General features: G+C 41.1%; 1 protein-coding gene across 5 annotated transcripts in view; it reads left to right on the top strand.

The window, feature by feature from the left end:
* Nucleotides 1-3,836: 3,836 nt before the first annotated feature.
* Nucleotides 3,837-15,851, top strand: part of LOC146647206 (pleckstrin homology domain-containing family G member 3-like) — a 31,562-nt gene continuing 19,547 nt past the window's right edge. For 2 of the 5 annotated variants that reach the window (XM_085390854.1, XM_085390852.1), the window contains exons 1-2: nucleotides 3,837-4,044; nucleotides 9,306-9,367. In XM_085390854.1, coding sequence (XP_085246980.1) covers nucleotides 9,319-9,367 — 49 coding nt within the window. In that variant the 5' untranslated portion in view covers nucleotides 3,837-4,044; nucleotides 9,306-9,318. Of the gene's footprint in view, nucleotides 4,045-9,305; nucleotides 9,368-12,683; nucleotides 12,909-12,958; nucleotides 14,673-15,851 lie in introns of those variants that run through there. The other 3 variants (XM_085390856.1, XM_085390853.1, XM_085390855.1) reach the window with 3 other exon arrangements.

Genomic DNA, 15,851 nt, shown 5'->3' with positions numbered 1-15,851 from the left:
ATTTATTTACAAGATATAAAATTTTATAAGTCCTGATAACCTAATTTTGTGTTCAGATATAGGGTTAGCACATAAGGCTATGCAAAGTGGAGGTGGTTTATCTTTCTGCTGACCTCTGCTGGCTTCTAGGTGATCTGCTAGTTGAAAGAAGAAGTGCTGAAACCTGTGAGGTGAGAGCAATGAGATCTAAGTGATCATGTCAGTTTATTTCAAATAAAATGTTAAAATCTCTTACACCGGCAAATTTGTATTATACTGTTTTTAAACAACGCATCATAGGCAATTTATATACTGACTAGGGTGACCAGTTGTCTGTCTTTATGAAGGACTGCAGAGCATTTTTATAAAAATAAGGCTTTTATTGCCCAACAGGGAAACTTGTAACTCACCATAAAGTCACAGGCTCTGCAAATTTCTGTGAATAGGATCAAAACCATCACAAAGCAAATTAAGTGAGAATATTATTTTCAGTTTTGCACAGTACGGTACGTTGCTGTGCAAAGGTTTTGAACCACCCCTCATTTTGTGATATTTCCCTAGAGAAATGGGAAATAGATGCAGCAATTTGTTGAAATATCCATACATGGAACTATAGTAAGTAACTAAGGGAAAAACAGAGTTTGTACAATTCTAACACGTTTGAAAGTGAATATTTGGTATGCCCAACTGTATTATTCAACACAGCGTGAACTGCAACACCACTGGCTGAAATGGAGACTGGGTCAACTGAAGTGCTGGATGCATCTCTCAAGAAGCGTGTGGAAAAACCAAGGCGCCAAATAACTGCCCATGAACTGAGAAAAGTCAAGCGTGCAGCTGCCAAGATGCCACTTGCCACCAGTTTGGCCATATTTCAGAGCTGCAACATCACTGGAGTGCCCAAAAGCACAAGGTGTGCAATACTCAGAGACATGGCCAAGGTAAGAAAGGCTGAAAGACGACCACCACTGAACAAGACACACAAGCTGAAACGTCAAGACTGGGCCAAGAAATATCTCAAGACTGGTTTTTCTAAGGTTTTATGGACTGATGAAATGAGAGTGAGTCTTGATGGGCCAGATGGATGGGCCCGTGGCTGGATTGGTAAAGGGCAGAGAGCTCCAGTCCGACTCAGACGCCAGCAAGGTGGAGGTGGAGTACTGGTTTGGGCTGGTATCATCAAAGATGAGCTTGTGGGGCCTTTTCGGGTTGAGGATGGAGTCAAGCTCAACTCCCAGTCCTACTGCCAGTTTCTGGAAGACACCTTCTTCAAGCAGTGGTACAGGAAGAAGTCTGCATCCTTCAAGAAAACATGATTTTCATGCAGGACAATGCTCCATCACACGCGTCCAAGTACTCCACAGCGTGGCTGCAAGAAAGGGTCTAAAAGAAGAAGAACTAATGACATGGCCTCCTTGTTCACCTGATCTGAACCCCATTGAGAACCTGTGGTCCATCATCAAATGTGAGATTTACAAGGAGGGAAAACAGTACACCTCTCTGAACAGTGTCTGGGAGGCTGTGGTTGCTGCTGCACGCAATGTTGATGGTGAACAGATCAAAACACTGACAGAATCCATGGATGGCAGGCTTTTGAGTGTCCTTGCAAAGAAAGGTGGCTATATTGGTCGCTGATTTGTTTTTGTTTTGTTTTTGAATGTCAGAAATGTATATTTGTGAATGTGGAGATGTTATATTGGTTTCACTGGTAAAAATAAGTAATTGAAATGGGTATATATTTGTTTTTTGTTAAGTTGCCTAATAATTATGCACAGTAATAGTCACCTGCACACACAGATATCCCCCTAAAATAGCTAAAACTAAAAACAAACTAAAAACTACTTCCAAAAACATTCAGCTTTGATATTAATGAGTTTTTTGGGTTCATTGAGAACATGCTTGTTGTTCAATAATAAAATTATTCCTCAAAAATACAACTTGCCTAATAATTCTGCACTCCCTGTAGAAAGGTATAGCAAAGAAAATGAGTAACACCAAGAAAAGAAGCAAAATCTGGAACCATTTCCACCATCTCTTTTTAGTGAGCTGAGCCAAAAGAGCCGGTTTTCTAGAAAGAGCCAGAATCCCATCACTAGTGCTGTGTACGTTGCTGGATGCATCCAAAGAAAAACGTTGAAAGCCCATCAGAAAGCTTTAAAAAATAAGTGAAAGTCTGACTTCTTGGAACAAAATATAAAGAAAGGACTAATTTATGTGCCTGTCATTTGGCTAAAAATGTTTAAAATTCTACCATCTTTGGATGCATCCTTAATGAAACATGCTATAATTACCTGCTCTGTCTGAAATACTGAAATCACTTATTTGCAAGACTATTAACATGCCATTAAACGAGATAATTAAAACAATCTTCATCTTCCTTTTATAATCCTTGTATATATGTGTATGTGTGTGTGTGTGTGTGTGTGTGTGAGAGAGAGAGAGAGAGAGAGAGAGAGAGAGAGAGAGAGAGAGAGAGAGAGTGTGTTAGAGTTGAATGGTAAATGACAAATGACACACATTCAGTTTTCACTGCCCCATAGGTAGCTTGTAGTTATCTGGTCACTGTTAGAAGCCGATGCAATGATTTATAACAAGCTCCCAGCAGATGGCGATATTGGCCTTTCTAATTTTTAACTTTAAAATCACCAATTCAACCAATTTCAGCCACGTTTTGTAGATGGGTGGGAGTATGTCAAGTTCATTAAGTTAATTAAGGTGTGTGGGACAGTAAAAGCTGACTTTTCCCATCGTGTTGACTCCTTCTGTAAAGTGGAAAGCATGCTGTCTCCAGCCTTCTGCGGTGATGGTGACATTATTTTCAGGAGGACAGGAGAGAGGGGGTCGCGCAAAGCAATAGCGCACATAAATTAGCACCCACCCAATACACTCACTGACACCATCTTTTGTGAAGTCCCCATTTCAGATGACCTGACCCTCGTAAAAGTTATTGGCGGGGGTGTCTTTCTCAAGCTTTTGCTTTGCATACATATTCCGTGGGTGGGAGTAAAGATGATTTTATATATTTATTTGTTTATTTATTGTTAAAGGACCCAACATTTTGTTTAAAGAAACATATATACTATGTAGTCCAGATGTCTTTATGTGGGAACACATCTGACACCCACCAAGCATTACAGCATGTCAAAAACAGGCGTTCCTGTGCTGCGTTCGCGTCCTCCTCGTAAATATTACGTCTTCTGGGTATGTACACTTCATGCGCTCCTTGTTTCAGGGGCACCACCGTCGGGGGGCCCACTGGTGGTGGTGGTGGGTGTGTGTGGGTGGGGGTTGTCTGCCAAGACTGTCCTATGTTGATAATAATTTTAATTATTATAATTATTTTCAGTGATATCAACTTTAACTTTAATATTAGGAAATTAACTAGGCATATAATTATTTTTCTTTCATTCTTGTTTGCCATATTTTTCAAGTAACGGATATTTGACAACAGCATAATAAAACTGGAAATTCTGTGTTTGGTGTGCCGTCGCAATATTTTTAGTCACCTCCACATAACCACCGCAATGAAAATATTCTGGAGGCACGCCTGTCTTGTTTGTTGTTGAATACTCGAGAGACGGACTTATATATAAGCAATTTTTTCACTTTGAGCTATTGTGCTACGTCTGTTTTGATTGTTGTTAGTGAGTTACAATTGTGAATTAAAACAACGAAGTAAACTACACCCCATAAAAACAGCAGTTATTCTGCGACATACACTGCTAATCCTGTTTAAAGGTAAAATAGCAGGGGGTGTAATGCAATCAGCATCCTAAGCCATGCTGACTTACAATTAGTGGGGTGGCATGGACCCATAAGCGCCATTTCCGATAGGCATTGAAAGCGCCATCAGTTCTTTGCAGTTCTTCAAAGATGCAGCCGTTTAGTTCTCGGACGCAGTACGAGCTGATAACCTGCAGTTGGGATGTGTGTGTCTGAGCTGCATGTACCATGTGAAGAGAGTAAACTAACGGATTAACCTGATATTTTCAGCCAGAAACCACAGAAGAAAAAGGGGTTTACTGAGGATTGTAGTCGCTGGAAGGAGAGAAGTTGGCGAATTGGGTACGTGGGCTACTTTTGATAACTTCACCAAATCTTAGCTAACTTAACGTTAGCTTTGGAAAGACACACTGCGTGGTTTATTTTATTGTTCGGTGGTTGCAGAGGGTAAAATAATAAAGTAATTGTCTTTGTGAAGCACGTCTCGAGCTGACAAATATTCAGTTTCAGTAAAGACAAATGACCGAAACCGCCAGAGCGTTACAAAACATCTGCATGCCAATCTGTTCTCCGTGTATATTATGACAGAGATGAGCTGTGGAGTTGGTTACTCATAACGCGTTTCTTATCAAGAACCTCTTCGTCTTTAACTTTACATGAATTGCAGTTTCTGTTTAATATAATTTCACAGGACCTGAGGTGGGCACGAGTTTCAGTCAGATAAGTTCTGTTTGTCTTTGACGCAAAACCCTCTCCGTTCAATGAACTTTGGTCAGCTGCTGCAGTCTGTATTTTTTTTTCTCATTACAGACATTTTCCACTTTACCACGCTTATCCTGTGAGAAAAACTAGTCCTCCCTCTGCAGCTGAATCACTTGCCGTTTCCTCTTTCCTCGCACCCAATTTCCACCCCTACAGAGCGCATACTTGGCCCCAACCATCCTAATTGTTTCTTCTAATGAGCGCCCCAGAGAGACACAGGGAAGTTTTAAATGGTAGTTTAATGACTCGTCCCCACCAGCTGCTGAAGAATAAGAATGGGGCAAAAATCAATCAATTACCGCTGAAAAGTTCAATCTTCTGCCTCTTTGACCTCACTTGACCTTTCAGACAATAACGAAGCAACTTTATTCCACTTAAATGTTGCCTCAGTGCGATGAACAGCACTCTCCCTTTAAGGTGGTCCAGACAGGAAACTGCCCAAGTGTGTCTTGGATCTGAGCTGGCCTCTAAATCCTTCTACCAGAGTCTTGGTATGCTGCAGCTGTGATAAAATTACCAGAGCTGCAGATCCAAGGCTGGATTCATCTATATAGAGGCCTTATTCTTTCTTTTGAGAGTCTCAGAAATCCCCATCTTTATTATTTAGCCATTCGTTGCTCATTTGATGCTGTTCTTAGCATTTTTTATATTGTCCTGAATTGCCTTAGCTCCTTTTTTCCCTCTAAATTTCAGCTTAGATTAGACTGCAAGAATTAAAAGTTGTCTTTAAACAGAGACAGCATTGTGTTTACTAGAAAGGGGAGACTTGAGTGCCACAAGAGATTTGGTATTCTAGACACCCAAGGGAGGTTGTCGTTGCAGTACTGACAAGCCTTCAAGAAGGCCCAATGAACCATTTGGCTTGCAAAAGAAGTGTAATGTACCTTTAAACGTGCACACTGCAGTTCTATTTGAAGACTTGTCTAATTTTACTCCTCAGTCCGGTCCTCTCCCTTCCAAACACTGCAGGACATTATGGAGGACTGCCTTCCCTCTGGTTGTCTACCGTTTATAATTTTACAGAACTTGAAGTCTTCACTTGTCATTTGCACATTAAGCTGGCCGTTTCCAGCCTCGCAGGCCAGGTATGCATTCTACAGTTATAGGTCTCAGGTGGGGAAGTGAAAATCGCTCATTCTCCTTTTCCACCACATTGGGAAACAATTATTCTCCCATTAAAGGCTATTTTTGCTAAATTGTACGCAGACCATATGGGCACAACTCTGTGGGTGTTCATTGAGATGGGTCACTTATCACCTCACTTAAGCCTCACGCTCACAAATGCAACAGAGTTAAAAGTAAGAGGCTGGGGGAAGGTTAGGGCAGCGTCTTTTTGTAAAGGTTGTGGATTTGATTGAGACAAACAGCGACCATTGGGGTGTATTGTTTTCTCCGGTGAATGAAAAGCTGGTCTTAAAAGTCTTAAAGCCTGTGTGTCAGGGGGCAAACTGCAGAAATAATGTGGGAAAGGGGGCACTCACATAAAGGCTATTTTTCAAGCGGTATTTTCTACAAGGATGGACTGGGTAAGAGAGGTCGTGCTAGATAAATATGGCACCCATGCTGGAATAATAAAGAGTCTGTCTCGGTTACCTCATAGAATCCCGGGCCGTTCCAGGTCAGATTTTTATTCGTTCTGAGCGTAAACATCCGTCCTGCCTGATGATAAAGAAATAAAGAAAATCCACCCCACCGTGACTGAGTAAAGACATCCCGAGGGGAACTTGTCATATTTTCACTTTCCCGTGGCCCGTGTTTGGGTACACGTTTTGTTCACCGTGATGCAAAAGAGAAGTACTGCAAGAATTCTCTATTTATAGTTCCTCCTCCCATCAACTTGTTCTGCACCATGGGAAATTAATTTGTGTTGTTAATTGTCTCACAAAAGCCCAATTAAGGTCCCTTTTTTCATTCTGAATGTGACTTGTGCATCATCATTTGGTAGTAGGACAACCTGTGCATGGAAGCTTTCTTTGGGGAGTGTTTTAAAAGCAGATGCAATCAAATAGTTGGCAGTATGATGTCATCTTCCTTGTATATGCCTGGAGAGACAGAGAAAGTGGCACATATCCCCAAGAGGAGAAGTATTGTTTTTCTCTGATTTCCTCTGTAGACATGTTCTTCAGTCTCACTTCCACATAACATCCACGAACGAAAAAAAGCTCCAGATAGATCGCTATCAGCCCCTGGGGACTTTCCTATAACATATCAAACCAGAGATGTTGATTCAAGGTACACATTTGTCTGCGTGTTTTCAGACCGCGCTGATGACATTTCCTATTTAGTTGCACAAGTACTGCATGTTTGCCAGCATCTGTTCCCCTTAAATGTCAGTTTGTTTTGCTTAAAGAAAGGAATTTGGGTTCTTGCTGCCGATCATGCGGATCACTGTAAAGCCTGCCGTTTAGAGGAACATTTCTTCAGACCAGTTTATCAGCTGGTCTAAAGAAATGATCCATTGCAGGTTTTTCTTTTAATAACTGTCAGCCTGGCTCTTGTGGCATCTGTCTTCAATTAAGGGGCAAGTTGCAAATTCCCATATGGGAGGTTCATGCTGCGGTTAGGGCAGTCATCAGCTGTGGGAACCAAATGTTCTCCATTTGTGTGAAATGACAACTAGTTCAAGCACAGGTGGTCAGTTTGGCATGAATGTTGGGCGTGTGTTTCATGTTTTTGTTAAGACTCAAAATTTGTCCACTGTCCCTCCCTAGGAAAACAAGGATTTGCCATATGTCAGCTAATGTAGGTAAAAGTTAATGAGTTCCAATTGATGATACTGTCCAGATGTTCTAAGATTAAGTTACAGTGTCCTGTTAGGCATCTTAAAACTTACAATCCCAAGCCACTGTTCTACAGCTACAAGCAGCCTTTGATAAGACATTTTTAAGACCCAGACGTCTGCACTGTATCTAGGTTTGAGCCCATTATTCCCAGTCTAGCCTCTGATTGACAAAAGACAGATTAACATAGTTTTGGTCTGGTCATTTGGCAAGGTTAGCTCAGAGGTCATAGTAGGTGGGATTATCAGAGGATTTTATTAGTTCACTGGTCAATGGGAAAAGTTCAAAGCCTGTTTCTCAGCATCAGTACTGCGTTTTTGTATATTAACCCAGCACTTGAAAATCAATTGGCCGAGCTTAGTCAAAGGTCAAATTTATTGAGTTTTTGCAGCGTTTGATACCAGTTGTGCAAGGCAACACAATAGAACTCATATGTTGGTTGGATGTCACTTTCTTATCTCAGGAATATTAAAAATAATTATATTAAGTATTTTTACAATGTTTTATTTAAATATTCATTTTAATCATTTTATGTTAACAATAAAAACTGGTGTTGCTTGTTAATTTCAGAATGCATTTACATCTGTACTTGCTAGCTACAGTTTTCTTACCTTTTGTTGCAGAACCTACATGGTGTAAATTAATGAGATATTGTAAAGCCATGCATTAGTCTTTATCGTGTACTGTATGCATGCATTCTTGCATCTGTGTTTTCCTGCCATTGCAAAAGACATTGTGTAAAAGTGCTACCAGTGGTGCAACACTGCACAGGATATCTTTAGGTAATTAAGTAAACGTAAAACAAAACCTACATTTAACTTTTTAAAGGAGGATTTTTTTCTCATTACGTACTTGTCCTAGTTCATTCTGGGATTCTTAAATAATAATAAGAATTATGTGTCATAATTTTTGTTGTGGCTTTTTTTGGGGGGGTCCCAAACAGTCTTTACTTTATGCCAGCCAGTGGACCCCACAATGTGGCAGTGATCTTAATAGATCGAGCTCAGTGACTTTTCTTTTTACATTCCTGCACATCTTAATTGGTGAACCTCCTGGCAGCGGGCTCTGTTGGGCCTCGGCTGGCTTGGCTGTCAACTCTGCACAGTGGCCAGCAGATGAACTACGAACAATGCCCATCCTAATCCCTGAAGAATTCCTATTCCTCTGATCTAGCTGGACCAAGAATGTGATGCTTAAAAGGCCGGAGGCTCACCAGGAATCACAGAGAGACAAGTTCTCATGCACCGTGTTAATTTGCTGTAAGGAGACCGAGAGGCAGCGATGTGAGAAACTGGCAGCACAGTGGCTCTGGAAAGGACATGGCTCATTATTAAGAACACAGCAGCCTGGCATAAGGGATAAAGGACAAATATTTACCACCAAGGGAGAACCTGTAATCTCACTAGACGGTTATATTTGTAATAAAAGATTATTCTGATTTGATGTGTTCTGTTTACAAGAGGTCGACAATCAGACGAAAGGCGAGGTGGCTAAAATCTCCTTTTTCCATACAGCGGATGAACCGAGACTCCACACCAGTGTCTGATAAAATGGTTTGAACTGTGAAATATGCAAATGCTCCAGTGGAATCCAAGAATAAAAACATGGTGCTGAAAATGAGCATAATGAGTCCACTTTAAGGATGTGGAATCAATACTCGTAGCACTCGAATCCTGTAGCGTTAACTTAGTTGTGGCGAGCTGTCTTATGTCCATGTTCAGTGGGTTCTTACACTATTTAGCATGAGCTCCTGATCCTCTGCATACCAAAACCTTTGCCGCCACTTTGCATTATCCAGGGGCTAACATGAGCCAACACAGCTGTAAGCAGGGAATGGAAAATTTCTGTGTTTTATTCAATAGTAGCTCAGTAAGCTGTGTCTAGTCAAGATTGAAGAGCCACGTGACACAAGAATGACTCTGTAAAGAAACAAAGCATTTTTCACAATTACAGCTCAGTCCAGTGAATCGAATTAATATTACCCTTAATATTACGCTTTGTCTTGCTGTGAAATGCCTCTATTCTCTTTTGACCCTTCACATTTTCTCTTGTGTGCACCAGAGGCCCGCGTGCCATGCCAGAGGGGACCCATTCTGCTCTCTACCAGGGCCCAATGGGGGAAGGTAAATATATATATTTTATATGACCTAAGCGCTGGTGATTGCTGTCTATAAAGTGACTAGTTTCATGATATAGGGTTTTAATATGTTGGTTTATTCCTGCTGGTATATCTGGTTACCCAGGACACTGCTAACATAACACAGCAGTACAGCTGAGGTGAATGTAAAATGCTGGAAATAGAAGAATAGAGGAAATGTAGAGGCTTTGAGAGGCACAGCTGAGAGAGCAATGAACTCTCCTCCTACACTCCTGGCTGGTAGAGAGCCTCTTTGTGTGGATGTGGATCTTGGCCAACCCCCTTCATACAGCTGAAACCCCTGAACACTTGCACATCAAACCTGAATGTGTCTCAGGCAGCCAAGATGGGTAGTCTAGCCAGTAGTGCTGACCTTATATACTGGGGACCACTCAAATTACATATTATTTTAGTGTTCATTATCTTTAGTCACAGAGCCACAACATAGACATAGGGCCTCTTTGTATCTGCCTGCTCTGTCCTTCAGTCCTCCACCACCCCCACACCTCTCTTCTCTCCTCTACTGAACACATTTGGTGCTGGATTTTCACTGTTGCTGAAGACTACCAATGCATAAATGGTGGCCTTTCCCCCCCACGCCTATTCCACTGATTCAGCTTTGGCGAGAAGGAGACATGTGCCGCCCTCCATGAATTATGTGTCTGTTTCCTCAAAATGTCACTCTGCACCAAGTAAATGTCCTCACATTTTTTGTTTTTTTTATAGCCCATGTGACTTGTACATAATCATCCTGGCAGTAAAGCCCACTTGTGGTTAAATCCTTTTCAGCTGGAGTTAAAGTGTGACTGACCTGCCCCCCTGCTGTGTGGATGGATGGATGGTGATTAAGGGGCAGGGCAGCTGGCAATGTGCTTGCTGTGGAAGGTGATGATTGGATGTGGTTAACAGGCTGGAGGAATGCATGTGGTGAAAGGAAGACCTGTCTCTTCAAGGTAAACAATAAAAAGGCTGTGGTTACAGTCCAGCTCTGGTGTCTCTAAAAGGTCAGAGGATTTTGAAGTGAAAAGAGGGCGTTTTTATTGCCACTTGCAGGTTTTGGATAGAGGCCATGCACATAATAATGATCAACCAAGGTGCTTTTTTTTTTTTTTCCTCCCCCAGACAAATTTAAGGATGTAGGGTAACTTATATGTACCCCTAATCATTTTTGTAAAAATGTACCTTTCATTACTGCGTTAGAATGTGAAACTGCACAGTTGCAACCCCTGTAGCCCGAGGACAGGTGTAATCCATATATTCTGACATTTCAAAAAAAGAAAAATATGTGTCTAATCTGTGACAAGGTTCATCCAGGCATTAACAGGCCTGAGGCTGCATGAAATGACTCTCTCAAAGATAAGGGTTCCCCGTGACCTACTTAACCCCAAGCAGGAATGTAGCTGTGTGTGCAGAATGTACAGCTTTAAAGGGGTTCTAGGGGGACGGAAGGATCATCTCCATTCACTGCAGCTTTTCCAGACCAGTGGGCATAGGGTTGTGGACATAGATGATGGCAGGGATGGCTACATCTCTGAGTGGGCTTGTTAATGGAGCTCCTGGACTGGAACTCTTTCTCTACCTAATTGTCTGTAGCGGAAATCACATGGAGTCTCAGGTGAGCCTGCCACAACTCTGTTCTGCATCGATTTGAACTCAGACTGAAATCCCAGACAGCTCCTCGTCCTGTATGTCAGCACAAATGTTGCATATATCTGTGCAAATCAATTATATACAATGCAAACTAATTTATAGAGAATTGTTTTTGTTTTTTTGCTCCTTACAAGACTTTCTTTCAGAATAAATTATTTTACATCCTCTCACATTGGCACCCCTTCTATAGAGCTCTTTCAGTGGATTACCCACATCAGCTAAAGGTTCTCAGCAGTGCTTGTTCCAGTTAGATGGCCTCTATGAATCTCATTTGAATCTATAAAACCCTCCATCAACTTCCTTTCTGCACTTTACAGTCAGTTGACAATCTAAAAGCCATTTTATATATAATATTCTAATCACCCTGCAGACATCAAGCTATGCTGTAATGTTATTGTAAAAGACTTTATGTAATAAATGTAGTGAAGGACTTTTTAAAAAACTCTTAGCATGAGAAAACCTTTGCTCGTGTCGTATTTAGTGATCTACACAAAGACGGAGAACTTGGTGTCGTAACAAGATTCTTTATTTGAGTGCAAAGTAACACAACTTTACTGGGGCCTAAATGCCAAGAAAAAACACCACCACACCCTTTATAACACTGCATGTGATAAACTGCTTCATGTGAAGTAAACGAACGGTTCCCCTCTGACCTCTCCTCTCCACGCCGCACACAGCTGTGCCGACACAAGCCCGCGTGGACTCGGCAGCTGGGCGCTAACAGGACAGCAGTTTGGCTGTAGATTGTCAAACTGGTGGTAAAGTTTACAATGGGCTCACACCTCAGGGGCCCAGAAGTGTGTGTTGTCCAGAGGAAATGATTTGAGTGGATCCAGAGCTGTGTGTGTGTGTGTGTGTGTGTGTGTGTGTGCGTCTGAAGAGGTCTTGGAGGTGGGGGGGCTTGTTGATGGAGGAGTTTCTTAAGTGGATCATCTCATGCCTATGCACTGAGGTCAGCTGGCACGGCTGGATCCTTTAAGAGCCTGCGTCGAGCACAGAGGAGTTTTAGAAGATTACATTTAAGATTGTTTTGTTTTTCTGACAGGTTTTGTCCTTTTCACTCTTTAAGACATCTCCAGTGCTGAAATGTCAGTTTAATTCTGATAAAGTCAAAATAATACAGATGTATCTTAATGTTTCATGTTACAGACAGTAAATGGGAGACTTTTAGTTTCACTTTTGAACACCAGAATTCCCCCCTAAAACTCCTCAGTACAACAGTTTGACCTTGGCTGCCAGTGAGGAATGCAGGTTCAGCTTGTGTATGTGTATTCGGCCTATGTTGTTCACTGCGGGTTATTTACCGACCTTCAGGCTAATTATTAACGCAACATTAAAAGTTCCGTGTGAGGCGGTGTTAATCAAATCATATGAAGGACTGCTTACAGCAGGAAACCTTTGACGTGACCTTTTTTATTTTTTCTGTCAGGGAATACGAAATCAAACCAGGCCATTGGTTTCAGTGTCTAATCACCTCTGTTCTGACTCATGCTGTTTGATAATGGTCTGTGAAGACTCCAGGCCTAATCCTCTGAGGCACCCTCACATCCTCCTGTGGGGCAGCCATTCACCGGGGCCAGGTGGGGAGGAGTTTTTCCCAAGGAAATCGGTGTAAGACTCCCTCCCTGTCTCCCAGCTGCCACTGGGGGAAGGACTTCATTGCCAGAGGTTGTGAAGGGGTGTTGGACGAGGAAGCTCGGAGTGGATCTTGAGTGGCGGAAGGGTTTTATTGAGATGTAGGGAGAAGCAAGAGTTCCTCTTATCTCCTGAGTGAAACATGGCCACACACACTGTTCTCGTGGCTCTGAAGAATCAGTTAGCAGATTAGCAGTAGTCTAGAGCTGAGGCCTCCGCTATGGAAAAAGGATTTGTAGTTGGTGAGGTAACCTGTTTTTAACTAGGGGTTTTTATCAGGATACAATGCCATGGTAATTTAGACTATAAACCTAACCTGGTCTGAAGGAGATTACGGTGTTTTTTTTTTTTTTTTTGTCAGCTTCTGTCCTTTGTTTAAGCTTTGTTCTTGTGCAGGCTTTAGTCTTGCTTTTAGACATTAATATTGATGTGTTTAGCTTTGATTTTTAGGTAGATTATCGCTTGATGGCAACTTTGTTTTTCTGTTTTTGTTGCACAGCAACAAGAAAGAAGGAGTTGATGTAAAATCAAGTATGCTAATCTTCACTTCCTCTGCATATCCTACATACATTTTAGTGCCTCTCACAAGCACTAAGTATTAAAGGCCTCTTTAAGCAATATCAATCTGCAATGATCTAATAATAATAATCTAATGATTCTTATATTTCTGACAGTTAAAGTAAAACAGACTCGTTGCTGCTACAGTACATGGACCAGTTGTGCTCATGGGTGCAGTTTCCTGCTTTATTCACACTTCAGACAAGTTGAAACTTATATAGACTGTGTACAATGAAATTGGCTGCTTCTGATATGACTGAGTTACAAACTTGTTTTCTTTTCTTTTAGTTAAGAATTAAGTAATAATACCTAAATCTCTAAAGCAATAAGAACATTGATTAGGGTGAGTGCAGCCAGATTATGGAAAAAAAGCTTTGTTTTCTTTATGGTATATACGTGAATACAAACTGCTAATTGTGTTCTTTGCTTGATAGTGAATTCATTAATGAGCCCATTAGGAACTCTGCTTTTCCTAGCATGTTATAACTTGGCAAATGAAAGTGATAATAAAAACATAGTTACTGCATTGCTTTAAACTGCCAGGTTCTTTATAAATGACTAAAACAAACCCTTTATTCAACAAGTTAAATTTCCCTTACTTGTGTCTCAGGTTACTATCACTTAATTGTCCTAAGTTGTCAGACGTAATGTTAACAACTGCGAGACAGAGGCTGGTACCAGAGAAACAGAGTTATTCACAGGACGGCAGCTTTATCACCATCACTCATCCGGTTCCTGATAAGGCTGTAGAAATAGCACAAGGTGACTTTAGAGATGATTCATTGTCTGCTGTGTTCAATTTATTGTCATTTAATACATGAGTCATTATGAATCAGGCAGGAGCGTCCAAGCAAAGTTTGGTAATGGAGCAGGCAGGGACTCGCTTTTTCTTTTGGATGGTTATCCACAGTGCTTTTCTAATCCCAGTAAAGGTACTCATGCAAATGACAGTGTCCCCAGAAAGGAAACATTTAGAGGAGCTGAGGTGTTTCATAGTGGTCCGTGTGTGTAGTATTTTATCAATTTTCAAATGGTAAAAGAAAGATGCTTTTCTAATGCTAAGTGCTTCTTTTTGCTTTCAAATAAGCATTTGCATGTGGAAAACAGGCTGTGTTCCTGTTTCTTTTCTCCTGATTTGCTTAGAAAACAAAAGGCCACAAGTCAGAGTGGGTAGCGCAGGAGGGACTTTAGCGCAAACTCTTTATTTTCAGGGACACATTAACAACGTTAGCTACACTTGGGGGATTCTTTTAACTTCAGCTAAAGTAGTCATACAGGTGTGTCTCTTTGGGAGACATCTATTCTTTAAACACAAGACGCGTCCTCATTTGTCATACTGAAAGTGTCGTCATAGGAGTTGAGGGACTGAAGAGGAGATAGGAAATGTTGATTTATTGAAAAATTGGACTTTGCTCTGTGGCTCTTACTGGCTTCAACACGTCTATACGGTAAGCATTCAAATATTTGAATTTTTTTTTTAAAAAGTGTCTTGAATTTGGCTGTGTAAGCATTTGTCAAACACAATTAAACTAGGTTACAAATAATTGTAGACTTCTTGCTGCTTGTAATATTTTCCATGGTGCAGTTTGTAACCTGCTCTGTAATCTTCTTCAGACTTTGGGTTCCTCATATTTCAAGTCAAGCAGACGTTGCATTGTGCAATGCAACCTTTACAAAGAGTTTGGTTCTTCCTGTGTTGTTGAGTCCAGACAGATTAGATATGCCGGGTACATGGACAGAGGGTAGTTTTAGGTGTCCCAGAAATAAAAACCAGAGCCTCTCTGGGCTAGAATTTGCATGGGTATCATGCTGGTTTGCATGAACTGATGGATAAATGTGAGTCTCATCATCACTGGGTTGTGTAACTATTAACTTACGTCATTGTGGCATGCTGTGGCTTATGTTAACAGAGAAGGTGATAATATTTACATGGGGGAAAAAAATGTACTGAGATATGCCCGATCATGTCTGCAGAGCTCATTGCGAGAGCATCATACCGACAGTAACATCTGTACTTTGTATGTGTCTTTGACAGAGACTGGTAAATGTTTTATACAAGTGTGTATATATGGAGGAACTCATTGTTCCCTATACAGTAGCAGCTTCTGACAGATGAAGCTTGAGACTGAGGTGATCTTGTCTATGACAGCCTTTTAGAAAGTTAATAACCAGGTGCAGAGGTTTTCATTTCAGTGTTTCCCTTCAACCCTCACATCATCCTATTAGGGACTGCATGTCACTCATATCATCCTAATGTCAGAGGCAGATGAGTTTATGAACTGTGCATTTGTTAACTGTCTGATAAGCTTGGGCTGAAATGGAAACAGACTTCTTTAGTTGTAGACTGATTAGACACAGAGCGCCTCTGTAAGCGAATGCTGTCTCTTTTCAGTAATGGCGAGACTGAAAATATACCATTAAGTTTGAGGAAGGATTGTCTTCAAATGTCTCATTATTTGAGCTGCAGCTTTTTAAGTTTAAGGAATACCTCCCTTGTTACAGATTGTATTAAGACACAGTTGAACTGCATTCAATTGTCCACTGCAGAGGATTCAAAGAGGCAGAGGGAAAAAGGGAAGTCATGCTTGTAGCATTAAAACACCTTTGTCTGTAAACGTTAACCTCAG

Source organism: Rhamphochromis longiceps, linkage group LG19 (assembly GCF_057381845.1).
Source record: "Rhamphochromis longiceps isolate RC_006_pf linkage group LG19, R_longiceps_female_GT1.1, whole genome shotgun sequence".
In the NCBI taxonomy this organism is placed as follows: domain Eukaryota; kingdom Metazoa; phylum Chordata; class Actinopteri; order Cichliformes; family Cichlidae; genus Rhamphochromis; species Rhamphochromis longiceps.
This window is presented reverse-complemented; position numbering and strand designations above follow the sequence as displayed.